General features: G+C 42.8%; 1 protein-coding gene across 1 annotated transcript in view; it reads left to right on the top strand.

Moving 5' to 3' along the window:
* Positions 1–11,222, top strand: part of RPAP1 (RNA polymerase II associated protein 1) — a 40,779-nt gene extending 29,557 nt beyond the window's left edge. The window contains 8 exon segments of the mRNA XM_050336504.1: positions 158–267; positions 2,091–2,286; positions 3,213–3,362; positions 3,815–3,957; positions 4,917–5,721; positions 6,786–6,962; positions 8,417–8,473; positions 9,242–11,222. Of these exon segments, the coding sequence (XP_050192461.1) occupies positions 158–267; positions 2,091–2,286; positions 3,213–3,362; positions 3,815–3,957; positions 4,917–5,721; positions 6,786–6,962; positions 8,417–8,473; positions 9,242–9,397 (1,794 nt within the window). The 3' untranslated portion in view covers positions 9,398–11,222.
* The last annotated feature ends 3,985 nt before the right edge of the window (positions 11,223–15,207 follow it).

Consider the following 15,207-nt stretch of genomic DNA (forward strand, 5'->3'; position numbering starts at 1 on the left):
GAGGCCAGCTCTAACCTAGAGCAGTACCACTGTGTAGGTGGTGTGGTCTGGCAAAAAAAAAATAGAGAAAGCAATTAACCAAGTCTATCTTTTTGTCCTCACTGGGAGGCACTCGTCATTCACCATCCTTTTCTGTGTTTCTCCATGTCTTCTGCAGCCATCAGTCAATCCAATTGACTGCTTAGAGGAACTGGAACGTTTGACATCTCAGGTGCTGCAGCCCCTTCTCAGCCAGCCAGCCATACAGGGCATGTGGGACTTGCTCAGGTAAAACCATTTCACTGCTAAGATGCTGCTGCCAGCAGCTAAGGGAGCCTTGTTTCTATACTGTACTGTGTGACAATTCTCCCCCCTCCCACTTCTTTTCCCTGTACCTATGTGCCCCAGATGTGTGAATTAGAGTGCAGCAGGGCTCTACACATTGCGTTGTCCTTTTTCCCCTCACACTAGAAGCACGATGTCCACAAGATTCTTCAGTTCCTCCTTTCCTACCTCAGAGATGCTGCTGCATCTCTGTTTTACCATGTAGCTGTGTTTTTCATATCCATTTCAGATTATTTTAGTCACTCTTGGCTTTGATTCTGCTTTGGTTTCACTGCCTTTTTTTTTTTTTTCTAAAAAGTAACATTAGTTGAGTCCCTCTTACGTGAGGAGGTGTGTATATGTGTACATGTACCATTCATGTGCTCTGTGTGATGCTATATATGTAAAATATTTTTACTAGATTCATGTCTTCAAGCTTCTGCAGAGCTTCATTAAGGCTTTGAAAGCCCTTGTGGAAATGTGAAAAGCCACGTACTGGGATAACATAAGCTCTGATTCTGGGAACAGTTAAGCATTGCAGATATTCTGTCTTTCTGCTGTAGAGGGAGCCTCCTTACTAGGCTGTGATCAATCCTCTGGACAGGGGAGTGGGAACCTAAAAGGCCTAGTAGTCAGGGAGAAATCCATCTGCTTCTGAGAACATCTGATGTAAGGGACACTTGAAATTTTTGGGTTTAAGTGATATTTGAATGGTTACCAAACAGTTTGGCCCATGTTCTCTCATGACTGGAACTGATGTCTGAAGCTCCTGGCACCAAAGCTGCCAATATGAGCACTCATTACACCCTTTTCTGCCTGTCCTTGAGGTCTGAAAACAGTGGGTTAGGTCTGACTGTAAAAGCCCATCAGCAAGAATTCTCCTAGGCTGTTCTTAACATTGATGAAAATGATGAGTCAGCTAATCTCTGCCTGAATATTTTTACAATTTTGTCTAAACTTTCTAGGTAGATTAGGGCCAGGAGTTCAAGGTACTTTGTGAGCTCCAGATGTGTTCATGCATCTCCTACATGTAATGCCAGTGGTAGAAAGAGCCATGCATTTAAGCAAATGGTTTTCTGTCACAGTAACAATATGGATCTTTGACAGGGTTTTTCCAATTGCCCCATTACCACTGAGCAACGTGCTTATGGTCACTCTTCCTTGTGGTGGTCTTGCCTGTACACGGTGTTTCCAGTGTGGGCCCTGCAAGCACTGCTGGTGTGAAAAGTTCTAGTTTTGCCTGCAGAGAACACACGCACACCAGGAGTGGTTTGCATGGTGATGTTCACGTAAAATAAAGTTTTTTCTGGAAAGAATCTAAAAATATGCATAAAGGGCAGCATTTTTGCTGTGTCAATTTTAGATATAATCTGGCTTTTTGGCTTTGCCTACAAGTTTATTATTGTAATGTCTTGAGTGGGTGGGCAGCTTTATTAGCCTGGTTTGCGTATGTACGTGGGGAAATGTGTATTTTTTTTTAATCGGAGGTCCAATGCTTTCAAATGCTTGACATCAGAGATGCGTCACTGCATCAGTATTTCTGCTCGTCATGACCAGTTTAGCTGAAGATAAGAATTCGTGATAGCTCACAGGCATTAGCTTGTACGGCAGTAGTGCTTACTGGACTAACTGTGATACATATTTTTTTTTCTTGCACAGTCTTCAGGGCTTATGTTTCACTGTAATGTGTGGTATGGTTGAGATAGAAAATAACATTCCTTACAAGATAACTCCTCAGCAGTACGAATGCTTTTGACCTGACCCCCTCTCTTTATTTGTTCACACAGGCCGTGTTCTGCTTTGTGCAACCCTCTGTCCTGTTCCCCAGCACCAGAATCCGTCACCAGCATTTCATCTCTGAGTTGCACCGGAGGCAAACCTTCTTTGAGCTTGGTTGGCTCCAAGTCACCTTTCCCCTTCCTCACTGCCCTCCTGTTTCTCATCAATAGTATCACTCATATTCACAAGGGCCTGACCAGCAAGGTAAGAAAAGACTTTTTCACTGTAAATTTCACTCTAAATTCTAGGTGAATGATGATATGCTTGTGAGGGAGGTTAGTATTTCCATCTTTCCAGGCTTAAAAGAGATGTTAGGACCTTTAAAAACAAATTGCTGTGCATTTTTATTTTAAAACTATTAGAGTGTTGTAGAGAGAAATACTCCCATTTTCAGAACAAGTGAGATAAGGATCTGAAAAATATCTTGTGTTTGAATTGCAATATGCAGTTGACACCAGGAAACTGGAATTACAGAGCAGGTGGTACTTAAAGGATGGACTTAAAAGAATGTTGAGAAGAACTGAGTAACTGTTGTTTGGCTAAGCAGAATAAGTAGCTTGAGTGTCAGTGGAGGAAAGGCATGGTTGAAGCATGTATAACATAGGAAAATGGGATAATATTAAATTAGAGAACGACTGCTACAGTGACTGAAGAAGTTCCTTCCTACTTCAGGTTGTGCTGAATTTGTAGAATGAGTGAGTTGTGGAAGATTACAGACTCTGAGGAGGAAATGGCTGAGCCCTAGAGAGATGGAGTACCTAGCATAAGCCTTCTCAAAGCCTTCCTCTGTCACCTTGTGTTGAATTAGGTATTTACTAATAGAAATATCTGGCCAGATAAGGGAAAAACGTGTTTAAGCCCCTGGCCAGACTTCTGTCTTATGAAGCACTATGTAGGCAGTGACTACTGGTTACCTGTGATGGGGATGGTCATGATGGATGCAGGTGAACCCAGAGGCAGAAATGCCTCAGATATTTATCAGACTGTTTTTAAATATCTCTTTTGGAGTAGCCAACAGTAATTCTCATCTAAGAAGGTAGGAGGTAAGCCTTGGAGAGGGCTATGTTTTACTTTCCTCCAAGCACAAACTGTCTTATTTGTATTTACCTCTACTTGTGATTCCTTTACAGTACAGCTCTGTGCTGGGCTTCAGAGGCTTGAAGGATTATCTGCATCAAAGCTGGCAGACTGGACCTCCCTCTGTGACTCCCTCATCTGCGTGGATCCTACGCCATGAATATCATCTGCAGTACTTTGTGTTAGCGTTGGCTCGGAAAATGGTATTATTATTAGTCATTTCATTTCTTTCACCCAAGGAATTGACTCTGCTGGCAATCAGTCTTCACATCCGTGTTCTTTCTTGTGTCTGACTTAGGTCTGGCGACTCTTCAGCTGACATTTATGCCCCATTAGCAAATAACATCTTTACAGTTACTGATGTGGGGATTTAGTCCCAAAATACTTTGGATGGCAGAATTATGTTTTTGCCTGTCTTTGGGATAGAGTAAGAACAAAGTTTTCAACTGTGCTGCTAAAAAAGATGTCTGACTACCTAAGGCAGTCAGGGGAAGCAGAAAGATCTCTCAGTATGAATGCTGACAGCTCTTGCAATCTGCCTCAGTCTTTCGATTTCCAGCAAGATTTGTGTCTTGTTTGACCCTCCTGTCCTCGTTGATTGTCTTTGTTGACAAATGATACAGTGCTTTTATGTGTTGTTTTGTTTCCTGTACAGGCAGGCGTTTGTCCGGATTACACCCAGCATGCCTCACTGCATCACTGTGTTGCCATGGCATTGCTAAGCCGTCTGTTGCCAGGGAGTGAGCATCTGGCTCACGAGGTCCTACTGGATCTTGCCTTTAATCCAGAGTTTCTTCCGTAAGCTTTGCATTTTTATCTTTCTCTAGTCTGGTACATGGGAAAATTTGGGGAAAATGGAAAAATCACGTTGGCACTGTAATTTTGTCATAATTTTTTGGCCTTTAACAGGGCCTGTGTTTGAATTGTAGTTATTCTCCAGGCACGGAGCCTTCTAATCTGACAAGCACTGTGGTTGCATGTTTCTCTGTAGTGTACCAATGTTGAGAAATGTGCCTGGTTTCTTTTGATTTCCTCTGTGACAAGGCTTGTGTGATTCCTGATAGAACTGATTTTCACTAAGGCCCGCCATCTGCCATCCTGAGAATAGTGATTCTAGAAAATAAATGGGAATTTGACATAGCCTGAAAAACTTAATGAAGTTTATGAGTGGATTTGTGTGTTTGTGTGGTGATGTTTTGGTTTTTTCTTTGGTCAGCAAAATGGTCAATGTTTGGTCAGAGATCATGGCATATGGATTTGACAAACACCCTCCACACACACAGTTTCTGTCACTCTGTATGGTTCCCCTTGACCTTGCCACTGCCAGCTGCAAAGCTACTGTTTTGAGAATTGTCTTACTGATTCATGTAGGCCTTATATGATATGCAGTATTTCATTTCAGCACCCTGACATCTGTGTTAGTTAAGTAGGCTGCCTCTGTGGAAAAGGGGTTTCAGCCTCCACACTAGACTGCTGGCACTGTGTGGAGGTTTTTCATGGCACAGCCTTGGTATTGCTAACTCCCAAGGTGGTTCTGTGAATTCCCTATAAATACCAAGATAGCCAGTGCTTTATGGGCACTCTGTATTAGAGTAGCTGAATGCTGTAGAAAGTGTTGTCGGTGCTGTGCTTATACTACTCTTCCTGTTCCAGGAAGGTTGTAGAGAGAAATTTATGTGCTGTTTTGTTTGTTTGCTGTTTTGGGGAGGTTTTTTGCTTGTTTGTTTCTTATACTGTTGTTTGTCTTTATCTTATAGTGAAGGGAAAGCTGGAGGGCCAGAAGCAGCTGACTTCTCTGATATCCTGCATCTGGGTACCAGTGCAAAACTGGCACAGCCTGGCTCTGCAACAGCGGTTTTTTCAAAGGTTACTCGTGGTGCCCTGCTGAGAGAATCGTATCAGAATCTGCCTTCCATTCGTTCCTGTTACCTTTCTCATTTTGTCCACTTGCAGCCTACCCTTACGCGTTCCCAAGCATCCTACCAAGGGCGGAATTACCTCATCCAGTCAATGCTGCTTCCTGAGGTCAAAGGGCCCATCCTGCCTTCAGACTGGCCGTTCTTTCCACTTATCAGCCTCTACAACAAAGTGACTAATGCAGAGACACGCGGGGCTGTACTGAACTCTCTCCCACTTGATCTCGTCAACACTGTGACCTGGAACTTGCAATGGGTCTTACTGCTGGAAACCTGGCGTGCTAAAACCCTTCAGAGCATCCCTACTGCTGCCAAACTTGCACGGCTTATGTGTGTCTTCCTCACAGGCAGCGACCTCTTTCTGGAAGCACCAATCCACCGCTACACAGCTGCCCTTCTCTCTGTGTATTGTCAACCCAAGGCCCTGGACTCCCTGAACTTGGATGCTCCTCTCCCTGGTTTGGCATCCTTCCACGATCTCTATATAAATCTCCTGGAGCAGTTTGAAGGTGTCTCCTTTGGAGACCCACTGTTTGGAGTCTTTGTTCTTCTACCTCTACAGAAACGTTTCAGTGTTCATCTGCGTCTCTCTGTTTTTGGGGAGCACACAAATATCCTGCGGGCCCTTGGAGTGCCGTTACAGCAGGTAATCCTGGCTTATAGTAGTTGCCTGTCACTTGCATATTTCTGAGTTACTGGGCTCTTGCCTGTGATTCTCCAGCCTTGACTTGGGCATCCCAGCCCTTCCCCTTCTTCCCCATTCCTCTGTTCCAGTAGAACGATCATGCTTTCTTTGCTTAGAAGCTTTTTATTACCCCTGAAGAGAGTCAACTCACGAAATGTAAAGTAGAATAGGAATGAAAAACAATGTTCTTTTGATTTAAGGCTGTAACAGCAGTATATATATTTTACAACTTGAGTGACTCTAAGTCTGAAGAGCAAAGTCCAGCAGCTTAAGGTGCAGGCCTCTGTCACATAAGCATTTCCAGTTCAAAAGACAGTTTTGAACTTTGTTTTGAAAGCAGATCATATGTACATGTGGAGGGCAGGAGCTGTGAAGTTACTCAGTCTTCAGTGGAAACTATCCCACATCCTGCTTGGTCTAATGATTGAGAACCTTCTAATTTATAGGCTGTGTATGAAGGGCTCACCACATCCCATGTTCTGCCAGCAATTGCCTTTCCCTTAAATAAGTATTTCACACCTTGGTGAGAACCTTTCCTTGCCCAGTGCATAGACAAACAGTAATTTTCCCTATCAACCATGTTTCCACATTTAGTTATACTGGAGTTGTGTCTGCTGGGTAAGTTGGTAAGAAAATTTGGTCTGTCAAGTTCAGGACTGTGTTTTTTTTGAATGAGCAGAGCACAGGAGAGAGAATTTAACAGTGCTGTCGAAAGTACTCTGTCTACTTACTTTGAAACCACTCTACTTAGCTGTGCCAAAGATCAACTGCAGTAATAGAACCAGTAAAACATCTCTCCATAAAGCCAAAGAGGTCTTGAGAACACTTTGTCAAGGCATGTCACATCAGTCAGTGTGGGCAGTAGCAGCTCTTGCTGCAAATGGGGGTCATGCCACAGAGGTACATCATGTTATGTAGGCGGGCATGCACAAACAGCTGGGGAACACCCTAGAAATCATGAACTTCCCCTCGCTGCTTAGACCCTGACAGAACTGTAATGTTGCCTCTGTATGGGTTTATTGCAGTTCCCTGTGCCGCTTGAGCGATTCACTTCCCCTCCTGAGGATAACCTGAACCTCCTGCGACTCTACTTCCGAACACTGGTCACTGGTGCGCTGCGTCACACCTGGTGCCCTGTTCTGTACGTGGTGGCTGTGGCTCACGTGAACAGCTTTATTTTCTCCCAAGAAAGTGCAACACAGGTAAGTAATGGATAGCAGAGCTTCGGGGCTGGAATCTTGGGGTTTTGCATCTGCTCTCCCAGGGGCCCAGTGTGGCTTGTGGTGAATCGCTGACTTTGGGACTGAAAAACAAAGATTGTAAGCAAATGTGTTGAGAGGACTGGTCAGCTGTTTGATAGACCATGTATGAGGCAGCAGCTTTTGTTCATTGTACCCTAAAGTACTTGCACTAATGGTAGCCAGTCCCACATAAATTTTTGAAGTCAGCAACTATGTGGGCTGTAGTATGAAGGGAAGAATAAAGCAGAAAGGATGAGGGAGTTGCAGGCAGAGAGAGCTCTACCTACTTGATCAAGGAAAGCCAGTTGATGTAATCTTTTTGGATTTCAATAGATCTTTTGATACTGTCTCTCACAGTAAATGAGTCCAGCACACAGCTGGATAAACACATCATGTGGTGGGTGAGCAACTGGCTCACGGGTTGAGCACAGAGGGTAATAGTGAAGGGGGTAACACCAGACTGGCGGCCTGTCACTAGTGGGGTTCCACAGGGCTCCATCTTAGGCCCTGTGCTCTTCAACATCTTCACAACTGGCTCTGATACAGGACTGGAAGGGATACTAAGTGAGTTTGGAGATGACACAAAACTGGGGGAGAAGCTGTTGAGTCCCTCGAAGGCAGGGAGGCCCTGCAGAGAGACATCAACAAATTAGAGGACTGGGCAATCATCAACCATGTGAAGTTCAACAAGGGAAAGTGCCAGATTCTGCACCTGGAATGGAGCAACCTTGGATGTTCATACAGACTGGGGAATGAGATGCTGGAAAGCAGTACTGTGGAAAGGGAGCTGGGGGTCCTGGTTGATGGCAAGTTGAACATGAGTCAGCAGTGCCCTGGCAGCCAGGAGGGCCAACCGTGTCCTGGAGGGCATCAGGCAAAGCATCACCAGCCAGTCGAGGAAAGTGATCACAGCACCAAGCCTGATAGAGTTCAAGAATTATTTGGATGACACCCTCAGGCACATAGTGTGACTCTTGGGGATGGTCCTATGCAGGGCTAGGGGCTGGACTTGGTGATCCTTGTAGGTCCCTTCCAACTCAACATATTCTGTGATTCTGTAAAAGATTTGGCCTCTGCCTGAGCAATCTTAAGGTGTAAAGTACTTTTTCCTTTCACTTTGCTTGAGTAACCAAGCAGAAGCTTTCCCATGGCCTTGGAGCCTGTAGCAATGATTAGTTGTGCTAAACAACACTTCACCTCTCACCTGCAGTTCTACCTGAAGGTTGAGAAATCAGCTGACATTCAGATCAGGGAAAGGAGGAGAGAGGCAGGATCCAAGTGATAGACATCTCAAGCACTTTCTGCTAGAACAAGCTGCTCATCACCATAATTAATAAATCATCCTGTAGTGCTGTATGTTCATGGGCAAAATTATTTTTGCACTCTCTTAAGGAAAGTATGTGTTTTGTTCCCAGGAGACTGATGCTGCTCGGAAAAGCATGCTGCGGAAAACATGGCTGTTGGTGGATGAGGTAGGATCTGTAAGATTCAGTTTGTACCCCTGGAATTTACTTTTCTATACATGGTACTCTTATGTACTTATATATTTGGCTTTTGAAATTTGTGTTTTAACTACCTTGCTGCTTTGAGAATGAGAGATTAGCAGTAGGATTTTGGCCTGTGATGTCTATGAATCCTGTTAACCAGTTCTTGTAGTAATTGAACTCAAAACTCTGAGCCCATTGAAACCTAGATGAATCTCCTGTACTGAATTTCAATCCTCTTGTCCAGGCAGCATTATGTCCGGATAGTTAGAAGAGCTAGAGGAGTGATTCTAGCACAGCTATGAATAGATGGCCAGCAGTGATCTGCCTTAACTCTTAGTTGGATGCTTACCCTGAAAAGAACAGAACTGATGCAAGGTTTCCGCTTTTCTCAAGAAGCTTGCTAAAGTCTGTCCTTTTTCTGACATAATGGGGTCACTTGGCCCTCTATGGTTAGTGTCCAGGGTAAATTATTAGATCACTCAAAACACCGCTTGGGTTTCTGGCAAAAAAGTCCTTGTTAGGGGCTGTTGAGAAGACAGTGGAGTTGTGCTCAGAAGAGGAATTCTCATGCAGATCAAAAGTAAATTTTATTGCAAGAAACTTGCCTTTTATAGCTCTTCAATTGAAGATGTAATTAAATATGTTGACCATGATGGAATTGTACTATCTGCAGCTTGCTCTGTTGTGTTGGAGATGGTGGAAAAGATTAGATTCCTTTCAGACATGTTTAATGGTTGCTATTTCTTTCTTCAGAACTTGAAAAAGCACCTGCTGCACTACAGACTGCTGAATGCAGAGAACCCTATGGGATTTGACCTTTATGAGCAGCTCCCTCCCATGAGACTGAAGTACCTGCAGATGGTGACACAGAAAGAAAATAAGGAGAATGCACCAGCACTAGACTCATAGCAAAGGACTCGTGCAAAAAGAGAGCCAAGGCAAAGACTGGAAGAGCTCAGTTTATACTTCACTGATGAAACTACTTGCAGCTCAGATTGTTTTAGTGTTTACCTGGACATTCTTGGCATCTTTGCCAAGTGAAGCACTGGTAGAATGCTCCCAGCTCTGCAGAACAATACACATCTTGTCAAGATATGACAGTATTTGTGTGTGTGGCCTTTCTGTGTTGAATGTTGGAGCATTTTCCTGCATTTTCTTTCGTGTTGTTCTCCTTCTTCCAGGAGAAGGTGAGGATGTGTCTGAAAGGCACTGGACTGTTGGATGAGCTGAAGGAAATGGAAAAGCTGTTTAATTCAGTCAGGCTGGAAAATAGGTTTTCAAGATGATGTCTGTCTTCTCTAGATCTTTCCCTTGCTTTTTTTGTACCCTGAATTTTGAATGGTCCTTTCCCCACACTATCCCCTGCAAATAGAATGACGATGTGACAGGAAAAAAGCTGATCCTGAGAGCTCTTTTTTTCCTTCATTTCAATATATATATACAAGCAGTTTCTCCAGGATAGTGGTCTGTGCATACAGATGTATTGTGTCAGACCTCTAAGAAATATTAATTCCTAGTGCAGTGGTACAAACATGAATATCTTCCCTTGGCTGTCTTCTGGTAAGTCTCTAAACTGTTTTCTTTTTTCTCTTAATTTGATTACATGTATAACAAGATCAAAAATAATTTAGAGGAAAAAAAAGTATCTGCCTGTTTAGCTAGAATAGGTTTTGGTTGCCTTCTGAGGAAAATGCAGTTTAAACACTGAAGTGTTTAAAGTGAAGAGTTTCTTAGCTCAAATATAATTTTAACAGTGTTTAATTTGATCCCATTTGTACATCCAAATTCTGTATTCCAGCCTCAGACACAAGGCTAAAAGGCTCCTCCCAAGTGCCACATCAAGTCCAGAATTTACTCTAGGTTTGATCCCCCTGGATGTTTTCTTTATGTCCAGTAATTTTTGCAGAACTACAGTCACTCTGGCAGCCTTTTGTTTGGAGAACTTTTAAACAAGTTTTGTTCATAAGAGTATTTCTGATATTTTTTGTTCTTGCAAATAAATTCCTCTGGAAGGTGCAGGGTAATGCCTAGTCTGAAGGCCTAAGCTCCTGTTGTTACCTATCAAACAGGCCAAATTAGCTTCCCTCCGAAGAAACCATGCCTGTATTAACCTTGTTCCAGTGAGTGTCCCAAGAGGAGTGTGAAACACTGTTAATAGGCCTGCTTGTAGTTATTGAAATTGTTCAGACAAGAAACAAATTCCAGATACAACTTTACAGAACCAGAGAATCATTTAGTTTGGAGAAGACCTTTTAAGATCATTGTGTCCAATAATAACAGTATCTTTCTTTCACCTAACAGTCAAGAGTTCCTGCCCCCTCAAATGGCTACAAAATCACATAGGGCTTAGGGCATTTGTGACTGTGATGCTGTCTTTGTACTGGCAGTTTCCTTAGTGTACCAGTCCTCCTTAGATTGCCAAAAAATAAACAGTTTAATTTTCCCTCACCTTATTTCAGATAGGACACAGGCAAAACTGGCATTTCCTTTCAATCTTTTTTCTGCTTTTGTCTAGATGGTGAGAGCCCAGCAGTTGACTTTCAAGAGCAATGGATGGTAAAATTTAAGGACTCCTAGCTGCCCTTTAAAGACCAACCTTCATCAAGGACTTTGTCTTTTGCTTTTCAGACCTCCAGTTATAAAATCTCTTCCATTAGTTTGTACAAAGTTGAGTTTTGTAATGTGTACAGGGTGTAAATAAACATTTTGAGAACTCTGCAGGTGTTTTTTTGAACTGTGAGACTGCTCTCCTTTATTTAAGTCTTTCTTGAATTTGGACAGTTTTATTTGCAATTTTATCAATATCTTGGGAATGCTACTGCTGTGAGGAAATGCACTAAGCTTTGCAGATCTGTAAGAAAGCCCCTCAAGCCAAAAATGACATGTTGTGTGATGGGTCAGTAACACAGGGTACCAAATGCTGTGTGTACTTGGGGAAGGTGCAGAGTGGGTATCGTGATTTGTCACATGCCACAGGTGGGAAGACAGTAAAATACTGTCCATGGATGGTCTTTGAAATTATGATGCAAGTATCAACAATGGAGGGAAGGAAAAGAAAGGATCTCAGATAGTTCTGCAGGCCACAGTCATGTGCGGAAAATTCTAAGGATGCTTCATGAGTTTTCAAAATGTTGACTGTCACTTGAGGTGGTACAGCAGTCCTAAGCTTGAATTTTTTAAGGCTTTGGGCAGCCTTTTACCAGATTTCTCTGCAGAACACTAGAGGGCATTGCTGTGTCTAGTTTAAATTCAAGCTTTCTCAGCTTCAGTGCGATTGGGACTTGGGGAAAAAACAAACCAAAACAAAACCACCAGAAGACAACCAACCCTTAAACATGGTTTAATTACCTGTGTTTTTTAGTTTTGCAAATACTTTTGGAGCAAGTGTGGAGAATTCAATATTTTATGTGATAGGTTGCTAAGAATTATTTGGTGCTTTGCCAGCAGGAACATTTCGGGAAAATCCCGGTAGAGTGAATGTAAGCTTTAAACTTCAGCTGAATGCAGTCTGAGACAGGACCATGCCAGTTCTGTTAATCCAGTTTAATCCTGATCAGGGTAAGTGAGGGATGAAGAAAATTAAAACTGTCCCCAAAAAATTGATGTGACTTCTTAAATCCTTATTGAAAGCTTAAGATTTCCTTGAGAAGAAAATAATTCTGCTGAAATAAGACCCACAAATAGGTTTCTGGGGTTGAAGTGGTTCTAACTCAGAACAACATACGTTGTCTGATAACTCTCATCAGAAGTCAACAAAACCAGTACAACAACCAAATAAAAAAAAATCCCTACCTTTCTTTTAATTCTTAGAAACAAAAAAAGCCTCATCTTTTGGTCCTTGTGGCTCGAAAATGCTTGGTTTCATCCAAGTTACTGATGTTGTGCCATGTGGATAATGGTGGAATCTATATGGTACAAATTTAGCAGGGGCTGTGCTGGAAGGCAGCAACAATGTGTTTTTAAAAATGGTTGATTGTACTGGAGATGAGTTGAAGGTAATGCTTTCAGCATTGCTGTTGACTTGGTAGGTAAGATGGGGCTATAATGGTTTTGCCTCCATAACTTTAATGGCAGAAGTTTTCTGCATTCTGCTGAATCTTTTTTTGCATTTTGGAATGGGAGAGTTTTTCCATCAGCTTGGAAGAATGTCCTTTTTTGCCTAGAAAAAATTGAGTTGATTTGTGATCCTTCAACTGCCTAAGTGGTTTGAATTCCCTGAGTTTAGAATCCCTATGTGGTGACTTGGCCCACTTTGCTGGGTAGGAGCAGTTCCCAAAAAAGTTGTAGGCAACTCAGTGCTTGACAGTACTACACACTGAGGTAGGACGAAGCCTGGCAGAAGAAAGTAACGAGTTAGGCAAGGAAGAAATCAAACCAGAACTGAAACTATGTTATATGGGAACTTTTTAAGAGTACACATGAAGATTTATATAATTAAAGCACTTGCATTCCTCTGTATTTATTGACTCCTTCAGTTTGACAGTGGAATTTAATAAGCCATTTCTAGACTAATGCATTCTGTCTGGCTACTTAATAGCAGGCAAACCCTAAACACTTTTGCTGATGAAGTCATGAACAAGCCATAAGATGTGGGTGTATAAATATACTATGGGTCAGACAAGTGCATTTCTTTTGGTGTCAAACAGAAAGCAGAGCAGAAGGGCATTTTTATCACTTCTTTTGCTCCTTCCTAGTTCTGCAAAGTTCTCCTTGGAAATCTCTCATTGATGAAGTGGTGCTGCCTCCAGCTAGTTATCCTATTTGAGGGGCAAAACAAATTTATTCCTGTCAGCTTACAGAAGCTCATATAAGCCCTCCATTCACAAATGGCCCTCTAATATCACTTGTTTATATAACTTCATGGTAATTTACTGGCCTTTTCTTCTAGTTTTTAAAAACTGGCTTCCCCTCTCCCTTTGAATGGAGAATGTGCACTGAAGCCATGCTCTCAGAACTGCGTTTTGCATGATAAGTAGTGGTTGCAATCAGGGGTAAATTGGCCACTGTCTGCTCCCCTCTCTCCCTTTTACTGTGATAATCTTGAATCTCAAAACAGCTGCTGCAAAAATGCTATCTGTAGGTTTCTGGGCAGCCAAAGCACAAAGAGCTCCAATTCAACCTGACTGAGGACCAGATGCTTCACTGGCAGTGTTCAGAGCCTCCAGCCAAAGCTGACCTGAGCAATAGTTGTGAGCGGGTTACTAACAAACAAAGGACATTGTAGACAGAGCGACACCTGGCCCATCTTTGGGTCCAGTTCTTTGTTTGTTAGTGGACTGTAACTAGCAGATACTGACACCCATGGCTCCAGGTACAAGAGAAATCTCCTTTATTCTGCCCCTGGGCAACTTTTCTGCAAAGGGGGGGTTGTGTGCTGGAGAAATACTACCGCTGTCAAAGCAGAGCCACATTGGTGACAGTGTGTGCTAAAATCTGAGGCCTTAGTTGATGAGTAGAGCTGGAAGGAAGTTTTGTGGAACAATCTGAGTGCTGGGAACCCATCCTGAGGGGCAACAGCTGTGGGGCTGGGCAAGTAACGGGGAACACCTGGGCCCAGCACTAACCCTCAGGGAGTTTGGGGAGAGGCCATCCTCCTCCTCCTCCTCATCATCATGAGGTAAATACTTTGTTTCATCCATTTTTTTCTGCTTCCCTGGAGTGGTAGGTGGCTGCTGACCTTGCTCCTCAACCACAGTAATCAGTTTGGGATGGGACAAAGGTAAGGATTGAGTGAGCCAGTGAGCTTGGAGAGTAGCTCAGCTTTTGGATGTTGTTTCTGGGTCTCTCAGATTGAGACGAAATTTGTGGTTTCCCCTCTCTTTCCACCATGTCCCTATCCTCCAGTACTCCCTTCATTCGTTTTCTTCCGTGTCCCTCAGTCACTAGACTCTCCTTCCCTTTGCATTTGTTTGCCTTTCTGTTTTCAGTTTTCCACCATAATAGTAACTTCCAGTTCTCCTCTGTTGGCTTTTCTCACTCTTTTGGCTGTTTGTAGAAGCAATCCATAATTCAACAGTTAAACTGGAGACCTGAGATGTCACTGCTGAGTTTGAGGTGGAAGCTCTTGGGGTGTTCATCTGAAGGTCTGGGCAGCTGTCCATAAATAACATACACAACATGCCCATTTGGAAACCTTATGGCAAAGAAGGCTGTAACTTTACTTTAAGACTCATGCTGCATAGGTGGTGTAAGCACACCACACCGTTTGAGTCTGATTTGTCAGCTATTTGATGACACTTTAGCAATTAATCTATTGGATCTGTCTTCCTGAAAGGACTTAGCTGTATTAAGTGACTTTTTACTGTTACTGCTTCTGCCACGGCAAATTTTTGCCTCGCAAAATGAAGGAGCACATCTCCACAATGGTATTCTAGGCTTCCTCAGTGCACAGGGACTTTTGTTAGCAGCTTCCAGCACAGTGCATGTTTGGAGTGGCTCTTTGCTATCTCGAGAGTAGCAGAAAATGCAAAGAGCTCTGAATTAACTTCAGGTATTGCACTGCTGGCAATGGATTGTAGTTTCCAAGGAGGGGTGACATAGCACGACGATACAATGACAGCCACTGTGAAGGTATTTGTTAGCATCTTCCACAAAAAAACCAGCTTGTTACTCCTGGCATCAATGTATCTTTCAATATAGATTATAAAAAACAAATTTAGAATTATACAAAAGTTTCTCTAAACCATCATGCATCTCTTGTCTCTGACATGAGTGTCAGC

This window comes from Myiozetetes cayanensis, unplaced genomic scaffold, assembly GCF_022539395.1.
Source record: "Myiozetetes cayanensis isolate MyiCay16 unplaced genomic scaffold, myiCay2020 scf6-25, whole genome shotgun sequence".
In the NCBI taxonomy this organism is placed as follows: domain Eukaryota; kingdom Metazoa; phylum Chordata; class Aves; order Passeriformes; family Tyrannidae; genus Myiozetetes; species Myiozetetes cayanensis.